Raw genomic sequence first — 17,944 nt, 5'->3', positions numbered from 1 at the left:
ATAACATTATTAGCATAGAATGGAACACTCCTATAAATATTAAAACGCCAACATGATTATTAGCCTGTTTTTTTTTTTTTTTGTATCCACAATGAGGCTGGCGAAAATTGATAAACGCACACGGGACTTGATCGTCAGTGCCGTGTGCTAATATCTTAAAAAGGCGAAACCTGTTTTTATTTTTAAAAATAAAGTACATAATATATTAATTGCTACAAGCCGATTTCGCACGAGGCGTGTCTCGTGTCTGCTGTCGTTGTGTTATTATTATTATTTGCGTGTGCGAATGAAAGTGAACTGCAGGCTGCAATTTCCCCGTGTGATGGAGACACGCCACAGAATATTTATAGATTTGCGTAGGCTGCAGACGATTTCACTGAAATTTGCGGAAGCTTTGAAATATGGACACTCACTCAATCTTAGTGATTTCTGCGGGTTTATGCCACACCTAATTACCCGCAACGCATCCAACTAAATATCTATAATATTGTGCAGACGAAAATCCACTCAATTAGAAATAATATTTAGATTTATAGTATATTTTATTAATATTGCATTTATTCTATTGAAATAAAAAGAATATGAAGTACCATCTCAGAAAATTCGAGGTTTAGTGCAATCCAAACAAATACATCATTTATTTCCGGTTAACATTTATGTATATTATCTGACCTAATGCCAATTAAGAATATATTTTAGTTAAAATATTGGCGATTGCTGTACACGGTTTAGGTGTACGCTTTGTTTTTTTTTTATCGTGCAAGATACTCTACGTCTCTACGAACGTTTTGTATAATCTCTCGTACAAGTAGGTTTGTAATTTTTTGTTAAATTAACTGACAAATTGTTGATTTTTAATAATAATTATTTATATAATTCCCCACTTTGTATTTCTGTACAAATAATAATATAAGTAAAGTTAATGCATTATAATTTATAATATCACCCCTAACCTATAGGATCCCCGCCAATCGGAATGTATTATTATTTTACGCACATATAGGTACCAAAATGAATTTTCCCAGTGTAAGTTTCTAGTTTGACATTGTCTACGTCAATAATATTTATATATCCTACACTCGTAGGTAGGTCTCATAGAAATGTTTTAACAATTAACAAATTATAATAAAATATTATTCATGACTATAGGATTATATTGGATTACGCGTATTAGACAATCTAATCATTAGACGAATATCCTTAGGCTATATTATTAAAACCGACCTTGGATTTGGATACTACCTATATTATAATCATTCAAAATCGGCAATGGCCAAGTATTTTAATTGTTGTAATGTATAGGCACATTCCAAGTATACAGTGACCACCATGGTAGTATCATAGTAACACACGCAGTTTAGTCGTTCAGATAATTTCGAAATAAACTTTGTGCGACACTATTACGCACTATGGCTAGTTGATACTCCGTTTTCGGTGCTTTCAAGGTCGAGGCACGGCACTTCATTTACGTAGGGACCAATTATTCACGAGGAAAAAAATGCAATTAATTTGAAACACTGCGTTGTAACACACCTACGTCCTGTTTCAGACCTAAACCTACCTGATGACATACATCGTCTAGTTTTGACTTGTTTACGTTTGTTTTTCACTATGTATATTTCCACAACAGCATACGCAGAAAACGCCCACGTTAAAAATCCAAATCAGGAAATATACTACTATACCTCTCATTTCCTACGATAATGTCATAATAACTTGACTGAACAGCGCAATTTATTATCAAAACACATTTTATACTAGAATATTAGATTTAAAAAAAAAAAATCAGTTGTAGGTCCCTACTACTTGTACATAATACTATGAATGACCGCAAGTACCCACCTATTAAGTAAATTATTTGTATTACCAGGTATAATATCATGTATTGGTACCTACCACATTTCATCAATACATTTTAGTTGTGAAATTACGTCGTGCGTGGTCAATATACTATTAAAAATTAAAATTATCGCATATAAAACGCAAACCAAAATTACATCAATGGCAAACTGTTATATATTATTATGATGATATTAATATTTATAGTAATTAGTCTTGTACGTATTTTATAGTCATGTGGACTAAATAATAAATGTTGCAGGACCATTCCAGTGAACACGACCAGTACTACATTGGGTCGGTTTAGTAAATCTACAGGACGTCTGTTAGCTGACGACAACAACAGTAACGTGTCGGATAGAGCACAAACGCTGCCGAGAAAACTCCGAACGGAAAGCAAAATAAAAAAGCAGGTAAACAAAGTTTATTAAAATCATTTGTACATTTGAACTGTGCCATCAGTTATTACGATTTGTGTTTTATCTATTTAATGGTGGTTTGTGTTCATAATTGGAAGTCGATTTTGGGCTGATATTCAGTACAATATTATTAAACCCATAGTGCCTACTTTCTGGCTCTGATTTTTGTCACATGAACTATTGTGTCGCTGGAGTTTCGGACACGCGTAGCTATATTAGGTCTACAACGATAATAGTTTTTGATTTAATTTATCTAGTTTTTATGAATGAAAAACAACGGGTTTAAGATTTCTTGATCATTATTTCCATTGTGACTTTTACTAAACCATTGTGTTCAAGTCTGTGAATTATTACATTATTCGTAAACTATTAACATCGTTTTAATAATTATAATATTATAGGTATCAAATACTTACAACTTGTTTTATTAGTTATTATTGTTATTAACAATTTTGATAACTTTTAGAGGTACGACAGCGGCGTCATTTCAGCTTTTGGAAGAGTGGGGCAACTGAAACTGATTAAATTTTCTGACTTCGTTATGTTTAAAAAAATATGGTTAGGTACCTATATAAATTTAATATTTATGGACGATAGACTATTTTTCGAAACAAAACATGTACCTCTGGGATCATGTATGGGATCAAAATTAGTAATGAATAATGATAAACATGATGATAAATAAAGAACATGAAATGTTTCAATTTACCCAATTAAACAATAACATTAAAAACGGTAAAACATTAGTCCGTTTACTTATCCGATAAGTTACTTATCAATAAGTTTAATAACGAATAATAATATAAATCTAATAAAAATAAATAAATATTTATAATTTAATTACTTGTATATTGAATGCTATACAGCACTTCAATTAACTTATTAATCTCAAATAACATTAAGCTATTTGGATTTATTTTATTTAACTATTTACTATAGTAATACTGATTAGTGATAAGATGTCATGATGGTAGTCGGCTATCAATGTCCCATCTTTGATGTTATCAACACTAACAATTTATTGTAAATCCATGTATATCTATTTTTAGAATTTCTCTAAATATTCCACAGAAGACGTATTTCACGTAATAACGATCGTCATAAACCGATAAACCGAGGAGCCAGTTTTCCGACATTTTAATAAACCGTGAATTTATCTAAAAGAGAATATTATCTGATTTATAAGTATAATTTATACAAAATAGTAAACACAAATTTACAGAATTGCTGACTTTTTAAAATTTCTTAGAGTGGGATATTTTCCAAAGTCTGCCCCCCCCCCAAATGACGCCCCTAAGATAGGATACCGGTACTTATATTAGTATATTATCTATAAGTGGTACTGGTACCTATACCACTATACTGATGATTACAGTAATAATGTATTATAAAGTAATATTTACGCTATGTTTTTTTGATATTATACCTATAAAAGGCTATCAGTTATAACTTGTAACAGACGTTGTCACGAAATCACGAGCATTACTAAATCGGTATCGTTACCACGACAGGTGCACGCGTCCCGGGAGAACGATTACGGCGGCGTTACGAACCGGTCGGCCGCCAACTCCGGAAGCATGATCAACGTGTCGTTCGCCAACGGGCCGACGAAACCGCAGCGGACGTTCTCGAAACCGTCGTTACTCAGGAGCCAGAGCTTCAACGTGCAGCCGGACCCTGGACACCAGACGCGCCGGTCGGTGAGCACTTTGCACCGGCTGGAAGAGTCTCCGCCGCCGCTAAAGAGCCCGAACATCGTGAGCATGTTGAGCAGGAGCACCAAGGACTTGTCGGTGGGCGCCGACGACGGGTACAGATCGCTGTCCGGCAGCTGGGCCAGCCCGGGAGAGTTGAGCAATGGCGGCGGCGGCGGCACTGGCACTGCGTACCGGCGGGACGATCCGAAGAAGAAGATCTTCATGAAAGGCCTGCTGGACCACGCGCCCGAGCTGTACAAGACGCTCAGCCACCAGGAGGACGCGACCACCGCCGGCCGACGGTATTCTCCCGTCAAAATGGACAGGCCGTATTCGAGCAGCGGTCACTCGTCGTCGCCGACCATCAGACACGGAAGCGGCGAGGTGACCAACCGGAGCGTGACGCGTCGTGGCAGCAAGGATGATTACACCGAAACGGTGCGGATCACGTCCAAGTCGGACGACCCGTACCGTCCAAGCGTCACCAACACGGTACAGAACTTCACCAAGAAAAAGGTGCCCAGGGACGGCCGAGTGGAGACCATCGAGTCGACCGAGACCAAGACCGTGACCAAGAGCCGGTACAACGGCGGCGACGCTATCAACGGATACAACGGCATTGGCGGCGGCGGTGGCGGAGTGGTGATCGAGGTCAGGAACGGCAGGAACTGATGTGATAACCATGCAGTGAAACCTCTAAATACCGGTTACTATCGGTCGCTGACATTTTGAGTTGTCCGCTATTCAGAGGGTTCAGTTTGAAAAAACGTCCACAGTTTGGACTTGTCCGTTTGGAGAGGTTTTGCTGTAATGATTATAATAGGTATAATAAGAGGTCAGCCTTCTGTTATTATTGTTATCACCGACACCTCCGATTGTTATTATAATAATATAATATTATGACGTACATACATACCTTTATATTACTATTAATAACTAAAAAATATTATCACAATAATATTATTATAATTTATGCGAGAAAATAATATATAATATTATTGTTTCTACTTCTACCTAATATAATATTTTGTTATTAGCTCTATAATACACCTAGTACCTAGGTATACCTATAAATAATATAATAATATTTTGTATTTATGTCATAATCGTTTGAATCAAGATCATAGTTATGTGATCATAATCGATAATATAATTAATTTTAAAATATATATTTTTTTTGTACCTATCTAATTGTTTTTAACATATCATTGTAGTAATGTATTATTGTTATACAGAGTTAATAATTATTGTAATGATAATACATATATTACACTGAGGAACCGGTAACAAGAACCGACACCATTAATATACATTTTATATTTTACTTTATTATTGCTACTAATGAAAAAAATATAAAACTGTCCAGACTAATTTATTTTTAAAAGATATCATATTTAAGTTTAGTTAATTGTGTCGCACACATGTAAGTACTAAAAAATTGTAAATAGGTAATTATTGTTTTATTATAATATCGCTCAATATTTTTGTGATTTTTTTTGTGTACTATGAGTGATTTAAATGGATGTATGAGTATAAGGTGTTAATAAACATTAACTCTACTCATGTATGTTTATACTTTGTTTTACATAATATATATATTATCTTAAAAAAAAACATAGTAATTGGTATTCTCAATTCCCAAATGACTAAAAAATAATCAATTAAAATACTAGGCAGTGGCGGGTATCATAAAAAAATTGGTGTTGCTCAAATAATTTTAGATGACCTCATAGTATTGTTAAAACGACCTAGTTGTCTTCTATTTATACCACTCACCCATATTTAAGATGTTCTTGGACCTTATGTTATACGCCACCAAGGGCGGATCCAGCATCTCAGTACGGCAGGGGCTTTTAAATAATAAATAATATGTACGTTTATAAAATTGTATAATTTGTAACTATGGTCATTAGGTCTACTAACAAATTCCAAAAATCAGAATTTGAATAAATGTTCTATTAATGGATAAAATTGAGGTGAGCATGCTTAAAATATCCCCCTGTATATATAAAAAATATATATTTTGTTGAGCAGGAGGGGCACTTGCCACCACAGTAACACTAAGTTACCAGCTATACCTACACTATAATGAAAATAAGTAGGGTTACCTATACATTTTCAGATTTTTCATTGTAATTTAATACGATAAAAAAAATCATTAATGATTTTCATTTCAACGACAGGTTTTTAAATGCATTATACTAATACAATGAAAGTATTGCTATATGTATATTAACAGGTGTGCCACCTGACATTTTTAATGGAGCAGCAGCTTTAGGTCATAGTTTTTTCTTTATGAGTCGCCTAAAAAAAATTAGCTCTTAGGTAGGTAGGTATTTAACATGTCAACTTTTCACTAATGACAAAAAATTATTAGTTAAACATTTTTGGTTGACATATGTTAAGCATAATATTCGTTTAATAGGTTACAATAATTAAATATAAAATTAAAATAATGCATGAGAATTACATATGTATGAAATATTTAAGTAACAATATTGTAAATTATCAATCATCACGACAACACTATTCTATTTAATTTCTTTTGTTGTTGTGGAAGGAAGAACATTTACGTACAACCATTCCAGATCAAGAGGTTTTGGAGTTTTTTTTTTTAATTGTCATTGTAACAACATAGTTTAGTTTCTCTTTTGATTTATGTTTTCTTAGAATTTGAATAGGTTTTAATTTGTGACCTAATTTGGAACATTCGTTTTAACCTAGCACTTAATGGAGGGATTTATTATTGTAGCAATAATATATTATACAAACATTAAGTTAATGTTTCTGAAAATACAATTTTATACTTCGGTGACTGTACCTAACAACTGTGGTAAACCATTAGTTATTATCTTTTTCGATCAGCTTTGGCTGTAACTTTAATTCTTTTGTTCAGCACTTGTCAGTTTCATAATGTAATTCAAATGGCTCTATGATATTTCTGTCCAAAAATGATGCTACCATAACCCATTGGGTTAATAGAACTAATCCCATAAAAAATAAAAAATAACTTATTTAGGCAGGTCTACCCACGGCTATTTTAGCAACAAATAGTACGTTTTACAATGATGTTCTTGTCTGACATCATCGTTTAGCCCTCTTGAGGTTAGTTTCTGATACGTATAAAGTGAAGCTTTTACCAAATATTTATACTAGCATTGAAATTAATGATATGATTTTCAAAATATTTTTGGTCTTTTTGTGTTACTTATTTAAAGGTATTTATTGAAACGTTCAAGTTTTTAGTTTTTTATCAATTAATGAATGATACAAATTATTGTTTGTTTATAAAGAAATGTTTAATAATTGAAAATGTAATAGTGTTCTTAGATGCATAAGTTGTTCTCACAGCAATCCAAAAATAATAAAAACACATGTACACCATTTTTTATTGTAGACATTTCAGTATAATAAGTATTAAGTAATAACAGTATAAAGTTTTTTGACTATAGATAATAACTGTAAGTAAACTATTTGTTTGATTATATAAAAAAAAAGTAGTTATTACACGAACATCAATTATACAATATTACAATTTGTACTACACAACTTATAATGTGAAGTGGTAGGAACAAAGCATTTTTATTTTTTAATTAGAGGACTTGATCACTTTGGCTACCATCTAGTGCTGCAGCTTATTACAATTTTGAATACATAAATGAAGTGCAGGTAAGTTTTGTTTAGTTGAATAAAAAAAATAAACACATTTTTGTAACAATATTATAAATATAGCAATATAATAATTTATACAAAAATAATTTGAATCAAATAAAAATAATATAATATGGTATTTACGGTTTTGCCATTGACAAGAATATTTTGCTGTATAATTTCTGTAATATTTAAATCTTATAACCAATTTAACTTTTATTAGCATATCATTAATAAAATATACTAATTAGTATTAAGAATTAAAATGTGATAAATGTACAGTTAGTAGAACTTTTAAATTAAACTAAAATCAATAAATTGTAATAAATAATTTAAGCTTTATCTTTCTTTTGTTAAGAATTGATTTCTGCAAAATATAAATTTCACTGACACAAATTTGTTTTATTTGATTTGATTCATAATAATTAATATTCCAATATCTAAAATCATGATTATTATTATAATTATCATTTATGGAGCCAATGTAGGTATGGTCCCCCTCTAGAATATGAATCATAATCTTAATAGTCTTTACTTTGCAATAATGCTGATGTACATTAGTAATTAATACTTGATATTATTATTTATTTATTTATTTATTATTTATTAATTAATTCACGGAATAAAAAATTCCTTATTTAGTATAGAACATAACAATAATTCAGTAAAATAAGATAACTAACATATACAAGGGCGATGGCCAAAAAATACAGCAGAATAACAGGCACAGTAAATATAAACTAAAATAATTAGGACACAAGTAAAATTACATACAATAAATGTACAAAAAATAACACAATATTAAGGTAAACTGAGAAAGGAGGGGTCCTCGTTAGCCAACCGCATCATGCGGTCAATTGGTTTGTTTTTACCGTAATTGGTAAAGTGGAGAGGTACAGTAAAAGGAACTCGAGACCTTGTGGCCCGATGTGGAACTTTAAAGTTTACTTGGATAAGCAGTGAAGGGGCATTTAAGGAACCATCGATTAACTTTTTTAAAAAGGCCAGATTAGCTTTAACGCGCCTATCTGCTAAAGATGTAAGGCTAAGTGCGCGCAATACTGGAGTATAGTCGTGAGGAGGATGGACAATTTTTAGCATGTAAGCTGCAGACGACAGAAAGCGCCTTTGTACACGCTCTAAGTGGCAAGAATCAATAACCACAAATGGGTCCCAGAGCACAGACGCATACTCTAGCATGCTTCGGACTAAAGAGCAGTAGACAGTCTTGAGAGATCCAGACAGCTTGAACTCCTTCATGGTGCGCATTACGAAGCCAAGCGATTTGAGGGCTCGGCAGCAGATGGAGTCAATGTGAGGGCGGAAGTTCAGATCGGCAGTGAAAAGAACGCCCAAGTCGCTATTGCTTGCAACTCTATCAATCACTGAACCATTGATAGTGTAAGAATAATCGAATACCAACCGGCGCCTGGTGAAGGACATAGCTTTGCATTTATTAGTATTAAATTGGAGGCCAAGAGTGCTAAACCATAAGCTAATGGAATCTAACTCGTTCTGAAGGGCGTGACAGTCAGCTTCAGATTCGATTTTTCGGAAAAGTTTCAGGTCGTCAGCGAACATAAGGAATCTACACTTAGGAACAGCCTTCGTAATTCCATTTATAAATAAAGAAAAAAGCAGGGGAGACAAGTGACCACCTTGGGGAACACCAGATGGAACAGGGACGACAGCAGATTTTGATCCAAGCACTTTAACCCACTGGACACGATCGGACAGGTATGATTTAAACCAGGACAAAATAGGTTCGCCAAAACCGGACTTATAGAGGATGTCAATGAGGATAGCGTGGTCTACACGGTCAAATGCTTTCACAAAATCAGTGTAAATCACGTCTACCTGTGAGCGATCTTCAAATGCCTCAAGGACAAAATTATTAAACACAATTAGGTTCGAAGTGGAAATTCAAATTATTGACTTATTAAATATTATATTTTCAATCTAAGTTAAAAATATTGTTATTTTTTTATACACATTGAATACTATGGTAAAGATATTTATATTATGTCACATATTAGTTATTATGTAGACCGTATTTTAAAATTACATGACACTTTAAGTATTATTTTAACGTTACGTGTATACGATTTACAAACTAAATAGCCTAATATTTCTTCTTAGATAAAGATAATGTTGTTCTAATGGTATTAAAACTGTGTAAGAATAATGATCATTAAAGTAATACTAAATCAGTCTTAAAATATACTACTAACAATATAATATATTAATATCAAAATGACAAAGTATATAAAATACAGGTATATATTATAATGTATATTGTAAAGAGGGAAAAATATATAAAATGTACATCAAAAATAGTTATTTAAACTTAGCAAGTTTGATTTATTAGATAAATAATATTTTTAACTGAAACTTAGATGAGTGATTCAACAGTAGAAGAATTTAACTTATAACTAATGTTTCTTGTAAGGATAGTATTGGACTTAATATGCTAAAATTAACTAATTTGAACAAAAATATTATTTTTTTGGAATTCATAATACATATAATATTTTTTAAATTATAGTCAATACACATAATACATACATACATTTATAATAATTTGTCTTAAATTTATTAAAATCAAAAAAATGTCTTGTCAAAGATACTATTATTTGGGTATGTAAGATGGGTGAAAAAAAATTATCTCTTTAGGTTATTAAATATTTTATAAGTCTTTTTTCTATGCACAATATAACTTATTGCTGATGACACTGTAGTAGCAGTTGTAAGCCACCACAACGCTTTGAGTGCGGGGTGATCAACAAACTCAAACACTGGAGCTGCTAAAGTAGCGCAAACCATTGCTAATTGAACTGTAGTATTCACCTTGCTTATGAACATGGGTGCTAATTGAACATTGGTATTGGTGACATCAAATAATTTACTTAAAGTCCTGGGTTTAGGTATTGAAATATAATGAATTTGGAAGGCAGCACCAATTAAAACCAGATCCCTTAATATAATTATGCCGGTAAGATATATTGGAATTAAATCTATATAAGTCAATGTGAAAAACATAGTACCCACAAGTACTTTGTCAGCCATTGGATCCAAGAAACTACCTAATTTTGATTTCTGACCTTGGAAATTCCTAGCAATCCACCCATCAATTAAGTCCGTTACACTTGCTATGGCCACAAAACTGAGGGCATACTCAAAGTTTCCATTGACAATAAGATAACCCAAGTAAGGACTTAGGACTATTCTAGTCATACATAGCATGTTAGGTACTGTCCAAACATTCTCTTTTATAGTATCCCGTACCTTTGATTTAGTTTCTTTGATGTCATCTAGTATGAATTTACCTTTAGTTTGAAATTTTTGCTTAGTTTTTTGTAAAATAATCTGTTTATCTCGAATGGCATTTTTCAACTTATTGTGGCGCTTAGAAAATCGATCATCCGCAAAATAAACATTTGCCATAATCCTGTGATTTTTATACAAACGTACTGATAAAAATGATTTATTATTTGGAAGTACAGTTGGAAAACACATTCTGCACTGAGGTAAATACATTTTACAGCAACATCGGCTCGAAGCAAATATATATTTCAATAAATGATGCATTTTTCACTCGGTTATATAGTTCTTTCTTCTTATCACTGTAAAAATAAAAGAGTTTAACACAAATTAGGTACTAATATGATACTGTATAACTGAATTGAATAAACAAAAATGAAATACAAGTAATTTATTCTCATGATTTTAATGTTGATAAGTGAAACCCTTACAGTATAAAATTTACTTTAACGGCTGGGACCTTGAGAGTTGAGAATCAAATTGTTAAATCCATGTGACAAAACCAACCAAGTACGTGAATAGGAATCATTTTGTCTGGAATGTCATTATGCCCGTTGTAATAAGTGTTCAAAAAGTTTTACTTAAACCAATCAATAGATTGGAAATTAAGGTTTGGTATTAAATTTTAACCTAACCTTGTTCCTTGATTATAAGTTATTTTTAATTTGTATGATGTAAAATCATTTTGTAAGCTGTAAAAGAGGTATACAAAGAGGTGAGCAATAAGAATAAAATTGCTAACATTTTATTTAATATGGTAATATAAATTATAATCATTAAAGTTTACAATGATCATAATTGTAGCTTAATGTGATACATTAAATATTTAAATATGAATAAAACATAATGTGATCAATACATGGTATTATAATATACTCACTTCATCCGATGCGACAATGACGACAACGCAAATATTTTATTAAACAGCACACAGTTATCTTGTTAAAGCACTTAAAGCATTTCCTTGGGGTTTTATAATTTTTTAGTTATTACTTATTAGGTAGGTAGTAATATACTTATTAGTAAGTTAGGCCAAGTGTCAAGTCAGTGTACTCATTCTACTCTGATAAAGACGGCCGATCGCCGATGGGGTCAGATCTCCCAAAAAGTGATAAGCGTTACAAGTGTGATAAGCAATTTTTGGATAATAGATAATGCATATTTTTAGTTTTAAAAACGATTAATAACAATTCTGAATTTTTTTATTAAATTAATTAAGACAATAGGACATATACTATCAATAATTAATTTCGTCCATCACAAGTGTATCGAAAATAACTCGTTTTTGTTGCTCTGCAGACAGATTCTAAAAACGGATGACAAACAGCTGCTGTGACTCCGAGGTTATGTCCATTTAAAATCCCGCCAATTGATCAAAAATTCATTATCACAAAATAATGTTTTTATATTTTTTTGTTTTACGGTTTCAACCATGAAAGGAATGAAAAGTTTTTGCACTTATAAGTTATAATATTCCAACTGAAAAATCGTAGGTAGGCACTGAGTGTCTGTCACTCGTAAGTTTCAATATTGTTAACAGAATCGTCGTCGAGGACATTTTCCAACATGATGCACCCTGCCGAAATCGAATTTATGGCTGAAAACGAAATCATTCAGATTGTGCCAACGTTCAATCACGCCAGCCACGTACACCTTATATGCGGTTCTTATGGTCCGTTCCGAGCTGGTCTGCCGTTGAACGTTCCAATTTGGGTGGCACTGAATCTGCGACAAAAAAAGACGTGTCGTATCCTAGCCCCTGATTGGATGGCCGTCGATAAGTTGCAAGAAAGACTCGAAGAAGAGAAAGCGTCCAAGTACAGTGAACGTTGTTTGCATTAACCATATTGTATCTTTCTATTAACCTTTGATTTTTTCAGATTTTTCACACAATTACCAACCAATTTTTACCTGGAAATCACCCAAATGTTATTGACCGTTGCCAGTGAAGATATTCCTCAAGGGAACGATATAAAAACGGCAGTTAAAGTGAGTTGATTTACCCAGATTTATAATTATAGAAGATATTATTGTGATAAAAAGTAATTTATTTTACTATTAGGAATTAGTATTACAGTAGGTTAAATTAATTGTCGCCAACACAATTTCATTTTAATATGTTATTATGAGTATAAAATATAATGATATACTTTACAAGTTTCAAGTACCTGTGATTTATGAATACCTAATATTTTTAAGCTACAACAAAATAACTAATATCCTGCACCTGCCAACCTAGCGAGTATTTGAGCAAACTCTAACTAGCTAAATTAATTATTGATTTCAGATTTGTGCAAATTTCATAATTTTCAAAATGTTGATTTACTTAGGTTTTTTCATGATGGCCAAACAGTGTTGCTCAAATAATTACCTTCTTATTATATTTAAAAAAAAAAATTAATATTTGTTAAATATTTTTTTACACAATGAATTAACTAACTTTGTATGATAGTGTTTAGCTTTATATCATTCTTTCACAATACATTTTTTTGAAAAACTGATGAACCAAATAAAATGAAAAACAAATTCTTTTAAATACACACAGTAGAAATTGGTTATAACGGGTGTCAAGGGCCATGTGGTCAGCAAGTTTTTCTCCATGTTACCGGTTGCTGGTTACATACAAATATGGTTAGAATGAGCGTTCGTTATTACCGGTTAGAAGCAGAAACCCATACAATAAAAAAACAGACAATTTTATTTTACTAGACTATGTATTTATTATTTATTATTATGTATTAATTATTAGATTTAATATTACATTTTTATTCACTTGAATTTAATTTCTTCAAATAATTTTTAATTGAACTTTGCTTGGTAGAATATTTAGTGTTAACTGCATTTTCTAATAAAATCAACGCTTTTCTTTCATTATCAGTTCCTTCATATTTTGTGTAATAAAATTTTTTGAGAGTTTTGAAAGCAGCACAAGCTTCAGATATTGATAGTAAAGTTCCAAAATCACCATCAAGCTCATCATCATCTTTAATTATATCTTCATCCGGTACAATTTCGTACGTTGTGAAGTCATCATCTATATTCTATCTGGATATAGTCCTTGTTAATGTCATTAATTATTGATGATCCGCTATCGATCAGTTTGTTATAACTGAATATGTATTTTGATAATTTAAGTATATTTTACTCTTTATAGCCAATAACTCGTAATAACCATACTTGTAAATGTCTATTTTGACATACATGTATGGGCTCATGCGAGGACCAAACTTTTTGATAGTTGTAAGCAGTATCTCGTTCTAAGTGATGCTTGTTAGAGTGATTTCTACTGTACTTACACAACTAATAAGATATTTTGCTCTCTATAAAATACTTTCTTTAGAATATTTAAAATAATAGCTCACTTATCACATATTCTTAATGTGCCCAAGGGCACAGATTGTTTATTTCTTGATAAAAAAAAAAATAATAATAATAATAATTATTGTAATATTTGAGTTGGGTTAGGTAAAATACAATTAAATGTATTACAAAGTATTAATTACTTTGATTTATTTTTTAAAGGATCTATGGGATTTAAGAATAGCAAAATTAAGATCTTCTGTTGATTTATTCGTTAAAGAAGGTCGTGTTCAAGCTTCTTTAAACCATTTGACGCCAATGGAGATTAATTCTGTGAGGCCAGTATTCCCAGATACATTGGATGCTTTAATGACACTCCATGAAGTAAGATATAAATATTTTATAGTATAATACACCTGTTTTTACCATTTTTTTTTTATCTTTTTGAACAAATAATACTTTTTAAATAATCAATTTACTAATGAAATTAATTTCTTTATTTAGCACATTAACTCGAGCGATGACAGAGAAGACAGCAGTCAATCTTCAGTAGCAACTCCTAGCTCAACATCTTTTTCATTATCCTTGTGAAACAATTTATGGTTACTTAAAATAGTCAGAATTGCACTGGCATGGTTATGATTCTTTTCACTGGGATCGAATTAAATTATTTGTAACACAAATTATATAATATAATGATTGTAATATGTCTACCGTTATAAAACTACAATATTTGAATTGTCTTGATCAAAACATTTGTTTTGTTGAGTCGAGATTAAAAACATTGTTTTATTTTTTATTACGGCAATTGCATGGTAATGTTAAGTATTATATTTATTAATTTTATCTCTAACAATAACTTCTTATATGTATTAACTAAATATTAAGGCTAGTAAGATAAGGCATAGACTTGAAAAAATAAAATTCTCCTACATTCAAATGTTCATTGAAATGTAGTAAGTCTATTATAAGTTTAGTCACAAGCAACAGTGATAACCATTATATTATGTTGTTGGGCGTATAGATAATTGCGATTGTAGTGTAATATTATTTTAAATGTCAAGATCAAACTATACTTACCATATATAGGATATAGCCAAGGTTAGGTGAGAATGTTTATATTTTAAGTGCATATATGTTTATAAATAATAATACATTCATAATCTGTACAACTGATTGTACTTTCATATTAAAAGCTTTTTTTTAAACAAAACTAGGTTTAAAACTTAATTTAAATTAAAAATATATAGTCAATTGATAACCATTTACACAACATGTCTGTTGAGCATAATATTTATTCACTTCCTTTCACTACACTCTACTTTAAAGCTGTCACATTATTTTACATAAAATAATTATTTGTATGATTTAAAACTATTGATCAGTCACCTAATATAATTTAAACATTTTATTGTATATTCTTTGTTTTTTTTTTTTTTTTGAATAAAATTGATTAATTTTTTTATTGGAAGTATAATATTATTAATATTTACTAATTGCCTTTAACAATATCTGACGAGTATACAATTTGCAAAACCAGTATCTTTTCCAATAAACATTGTTTTATTACTTTTGTTTATAATCAAAGAAATTATTATTTTAAATGTTTAAACAATTATTTTTGACATTACTCATTCATTGTTACTATGTTAGGTTAGGTTACCTCAATGCAATTTATTGTTATTTTATATTTAATATTTTAATGTACATAAATTGTATAAATCTATTAAAACATTTTATTGGAGTTGCAGTTACATACAATTTAATATGAAAAGCTGTATGTGAAAAATCATTTAAAGTTAAACATAGTATTCAGTGACCTAAATACCAAGGTAATCAAAAGTGGTTGAAAAAACTACTTGTTATAAATATATCGTACATCATATTATATACCTAAATGGCTATAGGTACATTACATGATCATATTATTAACAATGAAAAATAATGTATTTTTTTTTTTTTAAATCTGAACTTTGTGTACCTATAGGTAATGTAATATTGTTATAATTTTAAAATCGTCAAGAACGTGGTATGCAAATAATTTCAAATAAAATCATGTTTGTGCAATATTATATTATTTTAAACTCAGACGTGACACGGTTTGACCTCTGAAGCTCTAACTAAACGAATAAGTATACAAAGCATAACATTATATTTTCATTACAAAATATTATGTACAATGGAAAGAAGGTAAAATTAAACAAGTGTGTTTCGTGCACCATTTCAACACATCGTATGTGACGTTAAACATTTTTATTTTTATGAATGTTATAATATATTATTGAGTATTAACAAAGGTATTTCGACTTGTTGATGGGAACAATATTTCAATATAATTATACAGGATACAGGAGTCGACGATTTCGTGGCCGTTACTTCTCGAATTACCAATATTATAACTTAGGCGACAATGATAGGGTATGTTTACTCTAATAACAATGACAATAATAATATTTTAACAATAAATATTGGGAAAATCACAACGCTTTCGGGTAACGGCATCACTGCAGTACCTATATCGAAATGCACAAAGCGCGTGCAAACCAATTGACAAAATATAAACCTTATATCTAATGATAATATATTATAATAGGTTATAATATTAAATCGTACCTAATAATTATTATAATAATATATAAAGTTTTGTGATTTCAGTCTTGTGAAAGAAAAACGCGTTCGCGCATGGACCGTAACAATAAAGCAGTAGCAACGTAACGTCATTAACGATGTATCGCAATCAATCAAAATATAATATCAATACATCGATAATGACAGTGTTGCACTCTAGTCGGTCGTGGCCGCGTTGGTGGCTGCGGCCTGAGCGTCGGACTTGCGGAGAGCGGCCGAGGCGGCGTCGCTGATGTTGTGGACAGCGGAACCGCTCTGTTGCTGTTGCTCCACGTCCGCCGCCCCGTCGCTCACCGTGTTCGTCAGTTGCTTGCGTATGTCGCGTATGCTCTTCCGGATGGCCTGCGCCAGCTTGATCGTCGGCTGCGACGCTGCTGTCGTGTCGGCCACCTCGTTGGCCGACGACGTCTTGTCGCACTCGTCCGGCGGCACCACGGTTATGGCGCAGGTGTCCCTCGCCACCCGGTGGCCACTGTCCATCAGCCGCTGAGGGTCCAACTTGATCGCGTCGTCATAGCTGGGCGGAGGCACGTCCACCACTGATGCGTAGTCCGGCGGCTTCTCGTCCAGCCGCATCGGCGGGTCCAGTGATATCACGTGGATGTGGTCGATCGACTCCTGAGGATAAATTATGAAAAAACCGTCAATTTCAATATAGGTATCTACTCAAGTTATACAATACAATATTATTATGTTTAGACGACTTGTTCGCTAAGGATCATTCCCCCAAACAAGGATATTCCTGCAGGTTATGGGCTTTTTTCGCCTCTGATAAACTTCATAATATGATACATATAACAACCTAGGTACCTACCTTTATGGTTGAAAATGTATTAATTTCGATAAATAAACCTACTTTGAGGCTGGATGTACCTACCTACCTATTATCATTGATGATAAAATGAATACTATGATGAAGAATATACCAAGCTGGATAGTACCTGTCTATTATTAATTATACCTATACTTATAAATACCTACTCATATAATTAAAAACCCAATTATTCTCCATGATTAAATTTGTTTAGTTTTAATTTTGTAATTATAGCATTGTTATCATTTATTAAAAAGTAGGTATGGGCTGGTATA

The 17,944-nt window shown here is 31.7% G+C and overlaps 5 protein-coding genes across 12 annotated transcripts in view; 2 read left to right on the top strand and 3 right to left on the bottom strand.

Annotated features, from left to right (window-relative positions):
* LOC111029095 overlaps positions 1–4,723 on the top strand; it is a 58,596-nt gene extending 53,873 nt beyond the window's left edge. For both annotated transcript variants that reach the window (XM_022307947.1, XM_022307946.1), the window contains 2 exons: positions 2,102–2,252; positions 3,770–4,723. In XM_022307947.1, the coding sequence (XP_022163639.1) occupies positions 2,102–2,252; positions 3,770–4,627 (1,009 nt within the window). In that variant the 3' untranslated portion in view covers positions 4,628–4,723. The remainder of the gene's footprint in view (positions 1–2,101; positions 2,253–3,769) is intronic.
* A 3,684-nt stretch (positions 4,724–8,407) lies between these two features.
* LOC111029118 lies at positions 8,408–9,187 on the bottom strand. Its single transcript, XM_022307993.1, has one exon. It carries the CDS (start codon positions 9,185–9,187, stop codon positions 8,408–8,410), a length of 780 nt encoding a protein of 259 aa, XP_022163685.1.
* Positions 9,188–9,631: 444 nt separating this feature from the next.
* LOC111029110 (probable cardiolipin synthase (CMP-forming)) lies at positions 9,632–12,015 on the bottom strand. Of its 4 annotated transcripts, XM_022307983.1 has the most exons (4): positions 11,808–12,015; positions 11,563–11,619; positions 11,359–11,461; positions 9,632–11,229 (listed from the first exon to the last, which is right to left on the bottom strand). In XM_022307983.1, the coding sequence occupies exon 4, from the start codon at positions 11,192–11,194 to the stop codon at positions 10,268–10,270; it is 927 nt and encodes a 308-aa protein (XP_022163675.1). In that variant the 5' UTR covers positions 11,195–11,229; positions 11,359–11,461; positions 11,563–11,619; positions 11,808–12,015; the 3' UTR covers positions 9,632–10,267. The 4 variants fall into 4 exon arrangements, with proteins under 4 accessions (XP_022163675.1, XP_022163673.1, XP_022163676.1 ...); XM_022307981.1 differs by having other exon boundaries at positions 11,359–11,619; XM_022307984.1 differs by lacking the exon at positions 11,563–11,619.
* A 283-nt stretch (positions 12,016–12,298) lies between these two features.
* LOC111029111 (DNA replication complex GINS protein PSF2) lies at positions 12,299–14,924 on the top strand. Its single transcript, XM_022307985.1, has 4 exons — positions 12,299–12,744; positions 12,808–12,916; positions 14,450–14,611; positions 14,732–14,924. Exons 1-4 carry the CDS (start codon positions 12,494–12,496, stop codon positions 14,816–14,818), a joined length of 609 nt encoding a protein of 202 aa, XP_022163677.1. The 5' UTR covers positions 12,299–12,493; the 3' UTR covers positions 14,819–14,924.
* Positions 14,925–16,356: 1,432 nt separating this feature from the next.
* The window catches only part of LOC111029103, a 39,456-nt gene continuing 37,868 nt past the window's right edge, over positions 16,357–17,944 (bottom strand). For all 4 annotated transcript variants that reach the window (XM_022307963.1, XM_022307961.1, XM_022307962.1 and 1 more), the window contains exon 3: positions 16,357–17,473. In XM_022307963.1, coding sequence (XP_022163655.1) covers positions 17,012–17,473 — 462 coding nt within the window. In that variant the 3' untranslated portion in view covers positions 16,357–17,011. The remainder of the gene's footprint in view (positions 17,474–17,944) is intronic.

The sequence above is a fragment of the Myzus persicae genome, unplaced genomic scaffold (assembly GCF_001856785.1).
Source record: "Myzus persicae strain clone G006 unplaced genomic scaffold, MPER_G0061.0, whole genome shotgun sequence".
Classification (NCBI taxonomy): domain Eukaryota; kingdom Metazoa; phylum Arthropoda; class Insecta; order Hemiptera; family Aphididae; genus Myzus; species Myzus persicae.
This window is presented reverse-complemented; position numbering and strand designations above follow the sequence as displayed.

Bases quoted from the DNA above. Each gene is read 5' to 3' on its own strand.
- LOC111029110 (XM_022307981.1), bottom strand. From the start codon at position 11,194: ATGCATCATTTATTGAAATATATATTTGCTTCGAGCCGATGTTGCTGT.
- LOC111029118 (XM_022307993.1), bottom strand. From the start codon at position 9,187: ATGTTCGCTGACGACCTGAAACTTTTCCGAAAAATCGAATCTGAAGCT.
- LOC111029111 (XM_022307985.1), top strand. From the start codon at position 12,494: ATGATGCACCCTGCCGAAATCGAATTTATGGCTGAAAACGAAATCATT. The intron at 12,745-12,807 runs GTACAGTGAACG...TGATTTTTTCAG, and splicing joins GAAGAAGAGAAAGCGTCCAA to ATTTTTCACACAATTACCAA. The intron at 14,612-14,731 runs GTAAGATATAAA...TTCTTTATTTAG, and splicing joins CTTTAATGACACTCCATGAA to CACATTAACTCGAGCGATGA.